At 31.8% G+C, this 19,112-nt stretch overlaps 1 protein-coding gene across 11 annotated transcripts in view; it reads left to right on the top strand.

Annotated features, from left to right (window-relative positions):
* Positions 1-19,112, top strand: part of LOC132750320 (spectrin alpha chain-like) — a 77,737-nt gene that overhangs the window by 30,163 nt on the left and 28,462 nt on the right. For 6 of the 11 annotated variants that reach the window (XM_060740274.1, XM_060740272.1, XM_060740271.1 and 3 more), the window contains exons 9-27: positions 429-530; positions 943-1,080; positions 1,586-1,774; positions 2,520-2,675; positions 4,978-5,120; positions 5,946-6,120; positions 8,051-8,065; positions 11,139-11,207; positions 11,594-11,710; positions 11,985-12,111; positions 12,961-13,151; positions 13,483-13,725; positions 13,980-14,114; positions 14,556-14,900; positions 15,343-15,450; positions 16,047-16,138; positions 16,634-16,778; positions 17,203-17,319; positions 17,797-17,961. In XM_060740274.1, the coding sequence (XP_060596257.1) occupies positions 429-530; positions 943-1,080; positions 1,586-1,774; positions 2,520-2,675; positions 4,978-5,120; positions 5,946-6,120; positions 8,051-8,065; positions 11,139-11,207; positions 11,594-11,710; positions 11,985-12,111; positions 12,961-13,151; positions 13,483-13,725; positions 13,980-14,114; positions 14,556-14,900; positions 15,343-15,450; positions 16,047-16,138; positions 16,634-16,778; positions 17,203-17,319; positions 17,797-17,961 (2,772 nt within the window). The remainder of the gene's footprint in view (positions 1-428; positions 531-942; positions 1,081-1,585; positions 1,775-2,519; positions 2,676-4,977; positions 5,121-5,945; positions 6,121-8,050; positions 8,066-11,138; positions 11,208-11,593; positions 11,711-11,984; positions 12,112-12,960; positions 13,152-13,482; positions 13,726-13,979; positions 14,115-14,555; positions 14,901-15,342; positions 15,451-16,046; positions 16,139-16,633; positions 16,779-17,202; positions 17,320-17,796; positions 17,962-19,112) is intronic. The other 5 variants (XM_060740273.1, XM_060740275.1, XM_060740270.1 and 2 more) reach the window with 1 other exon arrangement.

Below are 19,112 nucleotides of genomic sequence, written 5' to 3'. Positions count from 1 at the left end.
GTAACTTCATCATCACCTTAGTGCAATAACAGGGTAAGTTCTTCTAAATTTAATAGGAGTTATTCAGTTATTGCACTAAGGAGATGACATGTACTTATCAAGATAATAATAGTGTTAAGGTAGTTACAGTATTTGTTTAAGACGTATTTCATGTTGAAAACAAATTCTTTTAGCTTCAAGCTCAATTATGTTATGTATAACATGGAAGAAATACAAATGTATGCTGAGAATGATATTAATACTTTCTCTCAAGCCAGGAATACATGATTAAACTTGATTTCTTGCTTGCTAGATAAGAGGATAAAATAAAAGTATTCAAAACAAATCATGGTGGATTAAAAACACAAAAATATGATGAAATGTCGTCCCAATTTTACTGATTAAAAAAATGAATATATATAAGTAATATGATAATTTGTTTTGTACAGGGGGAGATCGATGCTCGCGAGGACAGTTTTCGTTCAGCCATGGAGTCTGGAAACAAACTGGTTGATACTAACCACTATGCTGCTGATGAAGTCAGGGAAAAGGTTAGTGATGATTTGAACTACCCATTTGATCGCCTCTTGAATTATTTAATTTTTTGCTCTAGTACAAACGGATTATTGATCTTGCAATGAAAAAAGATGTTCTGAGATTGATTTTAAATTCTTTTGAGCCATTTGATAGATACTAATTTAATATTTGGCAAGAATATTAAGTTGTTTGAAAAATTGAATTTTTTGTTTGTTTCAAATTGTCTCAAAACACTGTACTTTTGTCAGTAATGTGTTTTATAAAGTGACAACCTAATCTGTTAATTAATTTGATGTCAAAATCCTATGATTTTTAAGTTAAAGGATCCTTAGTATAAGGTTTATATATTAAGTACTGTTATCATACTCATCTACACATAATGCTTACATAAATTAAAATGTCTCAATGTTATTGTAATAATTTCAGCTTCATACACTGTCGACAGAAAAGAACAGCCTGTTAGAGATGTGGGAGGAACGCAGAATCCTCTATGAACAATGTATGGACCTTCAACTCTTTATTAGAGACACAGAACAAGCCGATGCCTGGATGACCAAACAAGAGGTTAATCTTTTTACGGTTTTATCACAAACATTTTATGTCTTGTTATTGAAGGGAAATTGATTGTTTTTAGATTTCGTTTCACTTATTTATTGCATGATCATTATTATAGTAGAGTCCTTTAGTACCTAAAACAAGATCTATAGAGATAATTTTCAAATATTGTAGTTATATAGCAAACAAACCTTTAAAGCCTCTAGATTATTACTATATGAAAATCATTTGACTATGTTTGATGATATTAACACTATTAAATTTCAAAAGTGTATGAGATGTTATGAATCACCCTGTATGTATTGGACATAGTTTAAAAGTTTACCAATTGTGTTACATAATCTACAATGTAAGATGAAAATATTTTTTTGTACCATAGTATTTTAATTAACAGAATCAAGGTTTCAAATTGGAAACATTATGTTTAATTATTATACTGGTTTTCTTTGTTTTTTTCGGTTCCCCCTTTGTATTAAAAGCTGGGTATATTAAAACTCTTGCTTTGATTTTCTAGGCTTTCCTGGCCAATGAAGACCTGGGTGACTCACTAGACAGTGTGGAGGCATTGTTTAAGAAGCACGATGACTTTGAAAAGTCCCTGGCCGCACAGGAAGAGAAGATCAAGGCCCTTGATGAGTTTGCCACCAAGCTGATTGAGAACGAGCACTACGCTGCCGACGATGTGGCTGCAAGACGTGATCAGGTAACTTGGTTTGATAATTACATGATGTTTATGTCTTAAAATTGTTAACTGCAATGAAAAATCATATGAACCATATTGGAAAGCGGTCATGAACCTGAAATGTTTTACAAAAAATAAAAATCGTACACAGATGTAAAAAAACACAAAGTAGATGAGATTGTCTTGTTGAGAGTATTCTTTATATATGACATCAAAAACATATGCAAGTTTAGGTCAAGATTGTGATGAAGAAATAAAAGTTGAATATCATATTTGCTTGCGAAAGAGAGGTCTTTATGTGCTATCTGAAAAACAAATTGCCTCAGACTCCAAGCATTGTGTTGTAGTAGTAGAGTTGCAAGGTAAACGTTCACCACTTCATATGGGTCATCAGTGTTTTACTGTCTGAAACAGTATGTTTTGCTTCTGAATTCCCTAACAAATATTGTGGAAAACTGGTCACATGCTCAATGCCCTATTTCACACAAGATTGTTTAAAAATGTCACAACATTTACTGAGGTCCCCCTTCAGAAACTATTGTAACCGCATATGCCAATTTACATGACATACTAAAGTATAGCATATGCCAATTTACATGACAAACAAAAGTATTGCAAATGCCAATTTACATGACATACAAAAATATTGCATATGCCAATTTACATGACAAACAAAAGTATTGCATATGCCAATTTACATGACAAACAAAAGTATTGCATATGCCAATTTACATGTCGTTTAATGGCAAGTGTTTTTCCTTTACAGCTGCTTACAAGAAGGAATCGTCTCTATGAAGCGTCACAGTTGAGGCGACACCTGCTGGAAGAGTCCTACAAGTTCCAGACATTCCAGAGAGATTGTGATGAAACAAAGAGCTGGATTAATGAAAAACTGAAGACAGCTTCTGATGAAAACTACTTGGTTTGTTTATATTTATTTTGTATTAAGGGCTTCTATCACTAAAAAATTAGAGATTGTTTCCCTCTGTAAAATTCTTTAAAATCATGCAGTTTTCTATTAAAAATCAACTTACATGATGTTTTTTTTTGCCCCATTTGCAAAAATGTTGTGTTATTTCCCCCCAACTTTAAATGAAGGATCTGAAAAAAGCTTTTTGGTATTTGATTATATTGTAGTATATAAGACTTTAGGGAATATTTTTTATTATGCCCCCGCCATATAATGGCAGGGGCATATAGTGTTACCCTGTTCCGTCATTCCGTCCTTCCGTCATCATCAGTTTCCGTTCATTATCTTAATAACCCTTGCACATATTGAACTCAAATTTGACATATGGATATGTCATGAGAAAATACAGGTCAAGTTCGAAATTGGTCATGGTTCGATGATTTTTGGCAGAGTTATGCCCCTTTTACATTGAAAATAATATGAAATTTTCAGTTTCCGTTCATTATCTCCCAAACGGTTCAAAACATTCAATTCAAAATTGACATATGGATATGTCATGAGAAAATACAGGTCAAGTTCGAAATTGGTCATGGTTCGATGATTTTTGGCAGAGTTATGCCCCTTTTACATTGAAAATAATATGAAATTTTCAGTTTCCGTTCATTATCTCCCAAACGGTTCAAAACATTCAATTCAAAATTGACATATTGATATGTCATGAGAAAATACAGGTCAAGTTCGAAATTGATCATGGTTCGATGATTTTTGGCAGAGTTATGCCCTTTTTACTTTGAAAATAATATGAAATTTTCAGTTTCCGTTCATTATCTCCCCAACGGTACAACACATTCAACTCAAACTTGACATATTGATATGTCATGAGAAAATTCAGGTCAAGTTCAAATTTGGTCATGGTTCGATGATTTTTGGCAGAGTTATGCCCCTTTTACTTTGAAAATAATATGAAATTTTCAGTTTCTGTTCATTAACTCCCCAATGGTACAACACATTCAACTCAAACTTGACATATGGATACGTCAAAGGAATGCGCAGGTCAAGTTTAAATTTGGTCATGGTTCAATGATTTTTTGCAGAGTTATGCCCCTTTCACTTTGAAAATAATATGAAATTTTCAGTTTCCGTTCATTATCTCCCCAATCGTACAACACATTTAGCTCAAACTTGACATATCGATACGTCAAAGGAATGCACAGGTCAATTTCTAATTTGGTCATGGTTCGATGATTTTTGGCAGAGTTATGCCCCTTTTACTTTGAAAGTAATATGAAATTTTCAGTTTCTGTTTATTATCTCCCCAACAGTATTAAACATTCAACTCAAATTTGACATATTGATACGTCAAAGGAATGCGCAGGTCAATTTCAAATTTGGTCATGGTTCGATGATTTTTGGCAGAGTTATGCCCCTTTCACTTTAAAAATAATATGAAATTTTCAGTTTCCGTTTTATTATCTCCCCAACAAAATTACACATTCAACTCAAATTTGACATATGGATATGTTTTTGGAATGCGCAGACCAAGTTCGAATCTGGTCATGGTTCAATGATTTTTGGCAGAGTAATGCCCCTTTCACTTTGAAAATGATATGAAATTTACAGTTTCTGTTCATTATCAACCCAACAGTGTTACATATTCAACTCAAAATTGGCATATGGATATGTCAAAGGAATGCGCAGGTCAAGTTGGAATTTGGTCATGGTTCGATGATTTTTTGGCAGAGTTATGTCCCTTTCACTTTGAAAATAATATAGATACATCTTAGGAATAAGCAGTTTAAGTTTGAATTTGGTTCAATGATTTTAGACAAACTTATCTTTCCTGAATGTTGAACTTTCAGTTTCAGCACTCATACTTTTGTGGAAATGTATATAGCCATTATGTTGGCTACAAATATGCAATATGCTGTTTTTAAAAGGTTAAGACTGAATAATTTCAGTGCCTTGAACATTATATAAAAATGGTTTGTGTTAACATTGAAAAGTTTTAAGGGCTTTGAACTTAGAATGAAAAAAATAATTTGTGCAAACAAATTTGGAACTAAATATTATAACATTTGAAATTTTGGCTGCATGCGGGGGCATCCGTGGCATGATGACACATTTCTAGTTCTAATAGTTTCAGATAAACAAAAACTTGTATTAGAAATATGAATGTTTGCAGGCTGAGCATAATTATACAGTTTCTCATAATGCATCTCCTGTTGCATTTCTCAAAAGATTCCTGCAAAACTTTCACATAATAATTGTCATCAAGGAAGCTACAACTATTAATAGGCAATGTTTTATATTACAGGACCCAACCAATCTTCAAACTAAGGTACAGAAGCACCAGAACTTTGAGGCGGAGATTGAGGCCAATAAGAACAGAATAGATACCATACAGACGTCTGGTGAACAACTGCTGGCCGAGGAACACTATGCCTCAGATACCATCAGGTAATATTTACTAATACTTTAAAGGAACTCTACTGAGGTCCTAAAACTTTAATATATAAATTTAAATTTCTTGGATAGATCAGATTGGGGCACTTAAAATAGAAAGATAGGCAAAAGATAATTAAGAAATATACTCGCAGATTTAATTAAAAATCATATTATTGTGCTATTGATAACATTTAATATTTGAGTGAAAAGTGTTCCTATTTTGGGTCATTTTGCACAATAAGAAAAATTATTCTAGAAAAACGGAGTGAGCGAACGATCTGAAATTTTGCACACAAATTATTGATGTAGATCTGCATCAAATGGAACATTAATCGCGAAAAACTATTTTCAGTCCTGTCATGTCAAAAAAAACACAGTGAAGTCCCTTTAAACATTTGATAGATTACTACATAGGTTAAAAGCACTGACTTGTTTTATGCTGTAAAGTTATAAAAAAGGAAATATTTATTCTATTGTTGGGTACGAAAATAAATACTAATGATGTTGCCTTGTAATAATGCAATCTAGATTAAAAGATAAAAGTTTTATCATATATAGCTAAAGGAAAATTTGAACCAGTGCATTAACAAGAAGCCCCTCACTACCTCTCCGTTTGGGGATTTAAATCCTGCTTGGGGGGGGGGGGGTACTTTGTGAGGAAGCTTGCTTTCTATCTAGGTTGCAGAAGGTGCTTCTACTTGTGTACCTGCTTGTGCCTGAAATAAAGCATGGAAGGCCACCTGAGGTCTTGTTCCATCAGTAAAGCTGAAAAAAAATGCCATACGACTTCTGCAGTGTGACATTAAAAAAATTAATGTTATCTACTTTTGTGTACAGAGAAAGGACAGATGAAATTCTTGAGCTGTGGGACAATCTACAGAGACAGACAGAGTTCAAGGGCAACAAATTGAAGGAGGCGAGTCAACAACAGCAGTTTAATCGTAATGTTGAAGACATCGAGTCTTGGCTGTCAGAGATCGAGGGACAACTTATGTCCGAGGATTATGGGAAGGTGAGTAATTTGTATTACAAATGATACGCAAATTTATATATATCTGATAAATATCTTCAGTATATAGATATTGAATATTGTAATTCTGTTGTTTTCTTGTGTAATGTTCTATAATCGTTTTAGTAAATATATTATTTAACTCTTATATCATTATGTAAACAATATTTATCTTTAGTGGCATTCTAAGTTTGCATGATTGTAATTGACTGGACATGTCCAATTTCTTCTTTCTGAAATGATTAATTATTGACCCAGCCCATGGCCATATATAAATCTTCCAGTATGTCCTTAGCTATATAAATGTATAATTAAAGACCAATATTTTGTAAATTTCTTAAAAACAAAACTTTAAAGCACAGTACTTGTATCAACAATGGCAATAAACCTTGACATTTTGAAAGTTTTATTTGTCAAAAGATAAAATGCTTGTGTTATTTAGAAATCGTTTTCAGATGATAAATTGGACATCTTCATTTTGATTTCTGACAATGAATGGCTTAAGTTTCTTTAAATAGAAAGTTTCCTGTTTAGAATTGCTGTTGCTCAAATGATAAAAAAATATCACTCGTTTAAAGAATGTTTGCATGATTTAAATAAATTGCATCTTTATGCACATTTGTTGACGAAACATAAATTTAGCATGCATGTCAGTTTTCAGATAATTGTGTAATTTTATATTTAGATTTATTTATTACTTATTAATAAAATAACCCAAGCCATTTCTATCATAAGTATTTAACCAACAATTTGTTGATGAATTGGTTACCTTGTTATTTGAAATACTGGTCACTTCCCCTTAATTTTGTATGGGTAAGGTTATACATTTTATCACTTGGAGAAATGTGGCCCATACATTTACATTTTAAAGATCCTGTATGTTTTGTTATTGAGATTGCATACCACTCTTCATTGAATTATATATGTATGTAATTATGCAAATTTGTCAATTTTCAAACATGGAAGAATATGTAAAATATGTATCGCAAATATTTGTACATATTTAAGGTAATCATTAAATTATATGCATTCATTTCTTATTGGAAAAATTGACTTAGAATTTATAGAAAACTAAATTCTAATTACCTCCCTTTATTTACATGAAATATTAAATTCGGTTATATCTTTATAAATAATGTTTTTTGAAACTTACAATATCGATAAATCTTAATTTGAGCATCATAATTTGTATATAAAACCATAAAAATAATGTGTTACAGGATCTTTAAGTATTAAAAAAAATGACACTCCACCCTTTTGTTGATGAAGAATTTTGCATCAGATAGTATCTATAACACCCAGAAAACAAGAAGTTTTGCTGTGAAGAAATTGGCAATTAACACATTATTACTGGTACAGGTTTCATAAGAGCTCAAGTAAAATTAGGAAATTAATAATGATTAGGCTATATTATCTGGTGTACAGTACAATGCTGATGAAAGTTTATGAATTAGTCTATACCTTAATTCAAGAATGCCATATAGTGGTTGTACATCTGCGTATAACAGTTGTAAAAACTGTGTCAAATAAATGGTCAAGTTTTAATTACTAGTAATATAAATAGTCTTCAAACATGAAGTTTACTTCCCCTGTTTCCAAAGTCTGGAAAAAAAATAAAAATAAAAAACTGCCTTATACCATACATGCAGCCATACTTGTATGGAATATGCATTCAGCATTGGTACCAAAGGAAAATTCTAATGTTATTTATTGTAGAATATAAGAGCCAGCCTTATTATCTGTCAGTGTTATAGGAGAGTAAATATAGCACTTTGATGCCGTTAGATTTTATTTGTGAAGGATATGTTGTATGTTGTACACCATTTTATAGAATTTGCAGAATGTATATTGATGTTATGTATGCATGGCTTAGATATTGTGATCTAAAATATCTTGTTTTGCTATCTTTTTTATTTACTTTTGATATGATTAGCTACTTCGGCGACATGTAAGTTTTTATTTCACTGCTTGTGTGTGCTGCTTTAACCTATTTGTAGACCTTTTTATTGTCAACATGCTCTCCAAATATTAAGTTATAAGTTTTCATATGCAAAATCCTGTAAGTATTTTGAAAATGTGTTACTATTTTTTTTTTCAAATTCAGTACTATGCATGAATATGAATATTCATAAGTCTTGCTGAAGCATAAATATGCTTAAAACAGGTTGAAGCTTTCCTGACTTACCTGATCGGAAAGGAATGATTTGAATGTTCATCATAAATATCTGCCAAGTTTTAGCCAATTGAATAGAAATCTGTTTATAAAGTTATAAGAATGGTTACCTGAAAGATTTCTTAAATTTTACTTTATTTTGTCTAGGTTTTTCTTAGTACATGTACTCTTTATGAACAGATTTCACACATTAGCCCTGCTTGTTACTTAGACAGAGTCACGTGCTTATTATCTCCCTTTGTTAAGGGCAATGCTGTCAAAGACAGAATCTCACGCTTATCTCCCCTTTTCGTAATATTTTTGTAATGGAAAAAACAAAATCCTGTGACTGTGTATGGATCCTGCTACATTGTATTTACCTCCCCCTTTTTAGCTTGTCTGTTTCGAAGAAAATGTCGCACTATTATGATCACTGCAGGGGCAGAATTTCAGTAAAATAATTGCTGACTTACAAGACTTAGTAGAATTAATGTTTTCTTTCTTACATAATTATATGTATCTCTTGCTTTTTTCTGCTCATTTTAAGTTAGAGACACTGTAGAGTACTAGATGATTTTACTGTTAAAAATTTCAAATGAGAATTTCAAAAGATTTATTATCTTTAAATATTAGTTTGCACCATTTATTATTGAAATTAAGGTAGCTCTGTTCATGAAGGCAATGTACTTGCTTAACTTTTACAATTTAGCAATATTTAATTGACAATAAAGTATACAAAGCACCTATTGAACTTTTTTTTACATCATAAAGTGATGTATGTGTAGAAAAGATAGAATTGTATATAAATGTATACTTTCAAAAAATATTATTTTACTGGTCAAAATCCATTTTGGCATGGCCGAGTGGTTAAATTCTCCATCATTGTCCATTATGCGGTTAAATTGTTTATTCTTATGGCATTAATGCTTATAATTACTGAATGTCAGTGGTTCTACTCGGGTGCCTGTTTATGCCTAAAATAATGCAATGTCTTCCTCCACCAGTAAAGCTGGAAAGTCACTATATGACCCAATGACTGTGTTTGTGTGATGCAAAGCACAAAAAAAGAACCACAAAATACTTATGTTCTATAAAAGATTTAAAACAATTTATAAACTTATGTTCTATAAATTTTCATTTGAAATGTTTTATATACAGGGAACATTGTACTCTGTTCATATGGTATTTATTTTTACCAGTGTGAATGATTTTTACTTTGGAAGCAAATGAACAATTGCTATTTTAATACTGGTTTAACTGTGAAGCTGAACAAATGCTATTTTAATACTGGGTTAACTGTGAAGCTTTGATTGCTGTGACATTGATATTTTGATTTCTGCAATTTATCTTAGAGCTGTATTTAAACGCAAGCCCTAATTAATTTTTGGGTAAAAGTTAAAAGAAAACATGCTTTTTCTAACCAAAAAAAAAAAAAAAAAAAAAAAAATAAAATAAAATAAAAAAATGCCCTGCTCTCATATAATTAAAAAGATACTTTAAAGACTCTTTTAAAAACTTCAGAATTTTGATGATTTATTAATCAAATTAAATTGATTAAAGTTATCTTGTGCAATGATAAAACTAATAAATTTTGAATAATTTTTAATTATTTTTGCAAAAGTTATAAATATAATTATGTATTTTTTAATTGGATTTTTTAAACCATTTTATTGCTTAGAATTCCAATGTTTAATGTAAGAGTGAATTTGCTAGTTTTCTGATTTGAAACATTTTGATGCCGTGTTTCTCTAATGCACTTATCATAAATGTTTGTGATTTCTTAGATTCACAAGGTAAGTGATATATATAAAGTGTGGACATAACTTGCGTGTTTGTCTACTGATAATATAGTATTAGGGTCTAGACTTTGCCACAGAATGGTGTAAGGAATTATATGTCATCTTTGTTTGTCTCTTTTTTCACATATCTTCACACATCTTAAGTGAAAGCTCGGTTATCAGGCTTTTATACAGCATCCTATGGTTTAAAAATTGAGTTTGATAACCAGTCTGAGAGCAGAAATCCATCTCAATTGGCTAGTTTGAAAGTTTTGAATTTAAAACAACCAATCATAATGCTAGAATTTTTAGACTGGTCTTAGGTAAATGTTTTTTCTCAATTGGTACTTAAATAAGCTCTTAAAGTGTTATCCAAATTTAAAAACTGTTTACAACTCACAGTTACGGTTGCAAGACTTATCTTAAAATATGTCACATCTAATTTTTACACACATATTATATATTGATAGTTGTGTTTATTTGTATTTTAATACACCTTTGTGAATAATTATGTATTTTAAAATTTTGGAAGATTAATATAAAAAGAAATACAATTTAAATTAATACCACAACAAATACACTTTAATTACTTGCTATCATATACTGAATTCTATTTAGAATAGTTTATTAAGCTTTGCCAATTTTACTTTCTTTCATTCAAAATTTGAAAGTCATTTGAATACTTTAAACAGAGACAATGTGTTTTAAAGTTTAGCTTGATAGAAAATGCTAAAATTAGCTGTTTTACATGTAGTAGGCTAAAGTTGTAAAATGACGTTTAATAGTTTTATTAAAGTGCTGAATTAAAGAGTTTTGACAACTGTTTTTAAGAGCTCATATTTTTTTATTCTACATGATATCATGTATTGACATTTTAACAAGTTTTCACTTATTTGATAATAATGAGACAGGTATTAAAATGTAGGGTACATAAAAATCAACATAACATGATAAATTAGAATATTAATTTAGAATATAAAGGGTAGATATTTGAAAAAAGTACATGAGAACACTGTTAATTAACCTGAATTTTATATAAAAGCAAACAGTTTATACTGATATATAAATGTGTTGATTAATTTATATTGCAGGATTTGACCAGTGTGCAGAACCTTCAGAAGAAACATGCTCTTCTTGAAGCTGATGTTGCCGCTCACCAGGTAGGTCTGATTTTAATCTCATTTAATAGCACCTTTCGGCCTTTTATACATCAATGCGCTTGATATCCTATTTTCACTACAAATTAATGTTCTTTCTATATATGGACAGTAAAAATAAGAGATGATGATGAGAATATAACTTGTAGTAAGATACATGTTTGATATCACCCAATATCCCTCATTCTTTTTCACAATGTTTTTTTTTTGCTGAAAATGAATAAGATATTTGTGTACCCATATTTCATATCCATATTGAAAATAGTGCAGAACATAGTTTTGCAGGTTACTAAGTGGTTTAAGTATCGCCATACTGAAGACCCTTAAGAAAAATGTTTAAGCATGTGAGATAGTTAGATGTAATATATATGTTTATTACATAATTTCAGGACCGTATTGAAGGTATTGCAGTACAGGCCCAGTCATTTGTTGATTCCGGACATTTCGATTCGGACAATATCAAAGCCAAACAAACGCAGCTTCTTAACAGATACAAAGCCCTGAAGGTAACAGATTAATCACTTGCATTATACCACTTACGTACATGATGAATATTTTAAATCCATTAATTATGAATTTTTTGAATATTAAAGATGCCTACAGTACCAGAATCAAGTAAATTTTACATTTTGGTTTTAATGCATGCATGCTTAGAGGATCTTCAACTCATATCATTGAAGGAATTTTGAAATAGCATCTCCTTTCAAAAAAAAAAAAAAAATGGTTTCATTTAATGCATTTACTTACATGTTCATTATTTTGTCTATTTTATACGACCAGGATCCGATGGCAGCCCGTCACCAGAAGTTGGAGGACGCCCTTCGTCTTCAACAATTCCTTAGGGACGTAGAAGATGAAGAGGACTGGATCAGAGAAAAAGAGCCGATTGCTGCGTCCACTAACAGAGGTATAATATATGAGCCGTGTCACGACAAAACCAACGTAATGCGTTTGCGACCAGCATGGATCCAGACCAGCCTGCGCATCCGCGCAGTCTGATCAGGATCCATGCTATTCGCTTACCAACTCTATTACAAGTAGAGAAACTGATAGCGAACAGCATGGATCCTGATCAGGCTGGTCTGGATCCATGCTGGTCGCAAACGCACTATGTTGGTTTTGTCATGACACGGCTCATTTTATATAGACTGTTAACATACCTTACCATTGTTACTTAACCATTGCAACTATACTTAGATTTTGTGTAACCAGTAATTAATTAATGAAGCAAAATATGTGGATCTTCTTTTATTCATTTATAATATTGCATGTAAAAAAAAAAATTCAGTTATCTATGTTGCTGTTAGGACAAATTTAACAGACTTACAAGCTTTAAAGATGATTTTCATTGAGTTTTCATCACATGAAAAATGCCATTTAATTTACATAATGAGAAGCATTTACTTTCAGTAAAATTGTGTGTTATTGTTTTGCCAACATTATCTCATAGTGAATATATAATGTACCAGTACTCTCTCCTTTTGTGGAGAAACATTTAGTTAGGTCATGGTATATTGATGGTCCTGGCTAGTTATCTACTTGTGTAATGTCACACTTGGAAGGGCACTTGTTATACTAAAAATCCTTATGAATATTTTCCATAAAAAAATGATTATTCCCAACAAGAAACATTGAAGAAGTTGTATCCTTGGTATGGCCTAACAAATTCTTTATTATATCCTAATGATTAGGAAGTTCTTCTTTTGTATCGAAGGATAAAGTAGATTTAATTGTAATCATTTATGTCGTAATTCAGGGCGTGACTTAATTGGAGTACAAAATCTGATGAAGAAACACCAGGCCCTACAAGCCGAGCTGGCCGGACATGAGCCCAGGATCAACAACGTTAGCCAACAAGGAGGAGAAATGATCAAAGACGGTCACTTTGCTGCTGACGAGATACAAGGAAAGATCAGTGACCTAGAAGACAGATGGCAAGCTCTGAAGGTTTGTTTATAAAATTCTTGAATTATTAATAACTTTAAAAGTATTCCCATTTGAACTTGAAGGTGAGTCTGAACAACTTTCTTTGTTAAATCTTACTTTATAATAATCGTTTGAATGAGAAACATAAAACTGACATAAATAGATGCTATGCATATACAATATGTGAAAGAAGTAATAAACAGAAGTAAGGAAAAATGACAACTTGTTAAGTTAGGTTTCATGTTTGATATAAGGAAAATAAAGTATCTTAAAAACAGAACCTCGTTAAAACTGATCTCGTAATGTAAGTGGAGTAGACTGTACAGTATGTTAATAAACATTTTATTTATAGGACAAGGCCTCCCAGCGTAAACAAGATCTAGAGGATTCTCTACAAGCCCAGCAATACTTCGCTGATGCTAACGAGGCCGAGTCTTGGATGAGGGAGAAAGAACCGATTGCCTCAAATACCGACTATGGTAAAGATGAGGACTCTGCTGAGGCTTTGTTGAAGAAGCACGAAGCTTTCTTGTCCGACCTCGAGGCTTACAGCACTGTCATCGAGGGTCTACATGATCAGGCCCAAGCATGCAAAGTAAGTTGCTACGGTTCTTTCATAGACTTCAAAAATTTGAAATATAAATAATTTGTAGGAATTTGAAAATGAACTTAAAAGTGAAATTTACTAAGATTTAGAGTACTTATTATTGCATAATAATAGCAAATCAGCTTCTAACTTGTAGCTTAAACAGCAAGTAAATAGTACTGTTAAAAATATACTTTATCCTCAATTTTGTTATTTTTCTGGTGAATATTAATGTAAAATAACAACATTGATATATTTTACAGCAACAAGAGGCTCCAGTTATAGATGATCTTGGTACTGAGAAGGTGATGGCATTGTATGACTACACAGAGAAATCACCACGAGAGACCTCCATGAAGAAAGGAGATGTTCTTACTCTACTGAACAGTACCAACAAGGTATGGTCTTATATAGTATATAGCTTGGTCAATATTTGAATCCATTTAAGACTGTAATAGACAATGATGGGAAAAAGTTGTGTTATATTTTTAGAATGGCCACTACAGCCTATGTGGTCAAGACTGCTGAATGACTCACTAGCCACAGATTGTTGTGGATTTGTATCATTCCAGGGACTTGGGATTCTTTCATATGAGGAAGCTATCCATCTACCTTTTGGGAGGTTAATGTTTCAACTCAGGTGCCGGCTCATGCCCAAAATAATACACAGAATTAAATTTGTATAAATAATGACATATTGATTGAAATTTTAAAGAGAATTTAGAAAATAATTTTACTTTGACTTATTTATAAAGATAATTACTGCAACAAATGATATAAGTGTCTATATTTTTGCATATGTTAAAGTTAGTTTCAAAATCATTACATTAATTTTACAGGATTGGTGGAAAGTTGAAGTAAACGATCGTCAGGGTTTCGTACCAGCTGCCTACGTGAAGAAACTTGACCCGAGCCTGTCTGCCAGCCGTAACAACCTGATGGACGAGTTCACCATCTCGGTCAGACAGAACCAGATCGAGACCCAGTACGCCAACCTGCTTGACCTCGGTAATCAGAGACGTGAGAAGATACAGGAGTCGTGCAAGGCGTACCAGCTCGTACGTGAAGCTGCGGAACTCGCCGCCTGGATCAACGAGAAGGAAGGTATCATGGTAGCGGAGAATGTGGGAGACGATCTGGAACAAGTTGAAGAGATGCAGAAGAAGTTTGACGACTTCAGAAAGGTTGGTGAAAATATATTTCAGTCGTTTGTGAAAATGTATTTCAGTCATTTGTGAAAATATATTTCAGTCATTTGTGAAAATATGTTCCAGTATATCTTCATCTTACTGAATACTAGTAACTTAAATGAGCGCACAATGAAGTTAATGCTCTAATAGACTTCATAACACACAAAGTCAGTGTAAAATAAGTCTTTAATGTTGTTCATACTTAGTTTATGGGTTTCAAAGAGTTTTAAGTTAGGTATAATCTATAGTATAGAATGAAAAAAGCATATAAATGTTTTGAAAGTTGGTACAGCTTTCCCTGTTATCTTGGCTTTGATTTAAATGCAGTTGGTCAGATGTTACGAAAAACTTAGGTGTGTCATTTTAGTATTTCTTGAAATATTTGAAAATGGTGGACATTATAAATCTATATGGTAAATCATAACTTATATTTTAGGATTTGAGAACAAATGAGGCAAGATTACAGGAGTTGAACAGTATCGCAGACAGACTGACGGCCATGGGTCAAACCGAGGCTGCCGAAAAGATCAGAGAACAAATTGCTGTAAGTAATTTTCAGCTTATAAATCCCATATTATATATTTTCATTATACATACCTGTTTAAGGATGGAGTACTTTTAGTAAGAAAATAAAAAAAAAAATTTAGGTGTTCAGATTTTTGTTGTATAAAAGTTTTGTTATCCTGTGTGCTATGTCCAAATAGAGATGATTAACTCTACAATTTTGTGAAAGTAAATATAATATTAAAGTTGCTAATGTTGAGCAATTTCTTGAATTAACATATACCACATTGCTTGCTCGAACTCTTCAAATTAAAAAATAATTAAGGTGGAAGGTTGTATGATAAAATTTTATATAGAATTTGATTGTAATTAAACATTCCCATACTTAATATCTTAAATAGTCTTCTTCATTTTTCAATCCAGACTGTTCACTAATTTTAAGAAATTTCTCAAGATATAAAATGACTGAATGACAAACAGTGCAGACCATATTAGATGGCATGGATATTATTCCTGTAAGTTGATCTTGGTCTGCACTGGTCACATAGGTAGAATTAGTTGGTAAGAAGTAGGACAATATTGTTATAATGTCAGTAGAAGTAAAAAGAGAAAACAAATATTTTATGATATTTTCAGACATTGAACACAAGATGGGCTACACTCCAACAAGTTACAGCAGATAGAGCCCAGACACTTGGTAGTGCCCATGAAGTACAGAGATTCCACAGGTTTGTTAATGTTTTATTTTGATCCACTGCTTGTATATTGATAGATAATAATGTTGATGCTATTTTAATGACCTTATTGCTTGATAGAATAAAAAAATGAGATAGAATGAAAATTTTTTAGTATAAGGTATAGTAGTATAGTGTATAAGGTTAAATTTGAGAGGCAGTGAAAATAAACAGTATCATGAGTTTGACATAGAATTTTGTAAATTTTATTAGTATTTGACTGTTTTGTCATTTGATAAAATGTCCGCTTACATTTTGAATTCTATCAAATTTTATGGAAATGAGAAAAAAGTTATTAAGAATGTTGGATGACTATTTAAGGATTAGGGATGACTGTCAAACAACTTGGTATTTGACAAGATGCTGATGTTAACAACAACTAGTTGGGAACTAAGCTGTTGGCAAAGGCTTTTGTGATCTCTCATAGCAGACCAAGGGATAACATTAGTTTTCAATGTTTATAATGTATACTATGACATTTGTTTATAGGGATGTTGATGAAACTAAAGACTGGATCAATGAGAAAAACCAGGCTCTCAACAATGATAACTATGGTCATGATCTAGCCAGCGTGCAAGCCCTGCAACGTAAACATGAGGGACTTGAGAGAGATCTTGCTGCTCTGGGAGAGAAGGTCAGTTATTACAAAGTGACTGATTGTAGAATCCATATAAGTAGTAGAGAAAGAAATAGCTTTGAAATGTCTAATTGTATTTTAAGTCACAGATTCAAGATGAGAAAAGAACAAGCTTTCAATACCTCTAGTGGTTCAGATGCCTAGGGGGATACGGCTAACAAATGTTAGATTTTAATAATTGCTATTACATTTGTTGTGTTTTAATTCATAATGATCTTATGCTTTTTCTTTCCACTTGGGAGTTACCACAAGGCCTAGGAGAGAGACCCAAGTTCTGCTATTGTACCCCCAATCATATATTTACCATTCTCTGAGATATAAAATCTTAAAATTTTGTAAAAATTTGATCACTTGGAGGTATATGTTTGTTATGGTATTTTAATATGAATTTTGAAAACTTTGTGTTTTTGTTGTTATTCAGGTACGTGATTTGGACGAGTCTGCCAAGAGATTGATGATGACTCACCCAGATCAAGGAGAACAAATCTACGAACATCAGACAGAAATCAATGAGATGTGGAATGAACTTACTGCCAAGGTATGAATGTGCTAAATAAGTTGATACAGAATTTATGTTAGTTTAATTGTATGTTCCCGGAACAAACCAGTACTGAGCAATGAGTTTCTTGCTGGCTTGTCCCTGACTGGGTTTGAACATTACGAAGATTACAAGTCTGACATGTTAACCAATTGGCAATGTCATCACCATAATTACTTTAGTTTAGGTCCAGTCAACCAGTGTTTTTAAATTGAGATTTGGCCTCAAGAAAAAAATCTCTACCTCAAACTCTGACATTGTTTTATGAATATCTATGATAAATTGTATTTTTACTTGTACCAAAAATGATAAAAATATGATTTTCTTTTTGTAATGTCAGCAGTTTTTATTAACAATTTAAATAATAACGCTCAGATTAGCAGTTTGTCGGGCAGGCATTATACTCGGGGCAACTGCTGCCATCTAAAGAAAATGTTTAAAGATAAGTTTTCAAAAAATGTTAAAAATGTTTTGTAGGCTGACGGGCGTAAAGCCAAACTTTTAGACAGCTATGACCTCCAGCGTTTCTTGAGTGACTACCGTGACCTCACATCCTGGATCAACAGTATGATGGCCTTAGTTTCCTCCGACGAGCTTGCCAAGGATGTGACTGGTGCAGAGGCTCTTCTTGAACGTCATCAGGTAAATTATACACAATGTTATTGCTATGTTTACTTACTATGTTAGGATACCTGATGTTAGGATAACACATAAAGTTTGGATAATAAAGTTAGGATAATGTTTAGATATTATCAATATAAAAGGACTGGTTTTATGTTGAATCAATGATTTTAACATAGTTTTTATGGAAAGGGTGATGTATATAATCTTAATTTTAGGTTATTTAAGACAGTTTGCTTCTGTAGTGTTTTGTTTCACATTTATAGCCCATTTTAAATGAGGTTTTAACATATGTTGACAATTAATTTTGACTTCCTTTAAACAAATCTAGGAAAAGTGTCAAGTTTTTAAGCCTGAGCCAAGATTTGTATTGTTTTTTGAATGAGTTTTATCTAAGTCTCTATAGAGTAACAACAAATGAAGGACTCATACATGCTACATGTATATATTTATTATAAAATCAGAAAAAGAAGTGAAAAAGAAATCACTTAAATCATTGACAGGTTATTTCTATATCAATGTGTGTATTATAAAGAATTACATACAGAATAGTTTTACATGTATTATTATGAAAACCTGTGGCATTGTGTGATAAAATGCCTTTTCTAAAACAGTTTAAGATTTTAAAGGATTACTTTTGAAAAGATCTGTTATTAATTGAATGTTATTTAGTTATCCGCATCTATTATTCAGTTATGTTTTCACTAAATTACACTTGTATTCAAAAATAAGTGAACAATGTAATACTGCTTAAGTTAATCAACGTTTTTGCCCTCTGTAAACAAACCACTAACATGATGAAAATTTCTTAGTCTTTAAAAAAATTTTCCATCGACGTAGCTTCCATGAGATTCAATATTATGTTATCCATGCTTATATTATAGTTATGATTAGATACATGTATATCTTGCTCTTCACTGATTAATACTTGCTGTAATGTATCATATATGAATTAGGCTATTTTTTCCCACAGCTGTAGTCTGTTAGAAATATAATATAGGCAATAGTAAAACAAAATTTATGTATGTTGACACAATTTATCTATTTTAATATACCACTTATTTAGATATATATTTATTCGTTCAGTTACTATATACAGTTACAATTTGTTTTTTATGCCCCCGCCATGTAATGGCCGGGGCATATAGTGTTACCCTGTTCCGTCATTCCGT

The sequence above is a fragment of the Ruditapes philippinarum genome, unplaced genomic scaffold, assembly GCF_026571515.1.
Source record: "Ruditapes philippinarum isolate M1 unplaced genomic scaffold, ASM2657151v2 ctg1966_1_1_1_1, whole genome shotgun sequence".
In the NCBI taxonomy this organism is placed as follows: Eukaryota; Metazoa; Mollusca; class Bivalvia; order Venerida; family Veneridae; genus Ruditapes; species Ruditapes philippinarum.
Note: the sequence above shows the minus strand (reverse complement) of the source record. Positions and strands in the feature narration are given on the sequence as shown.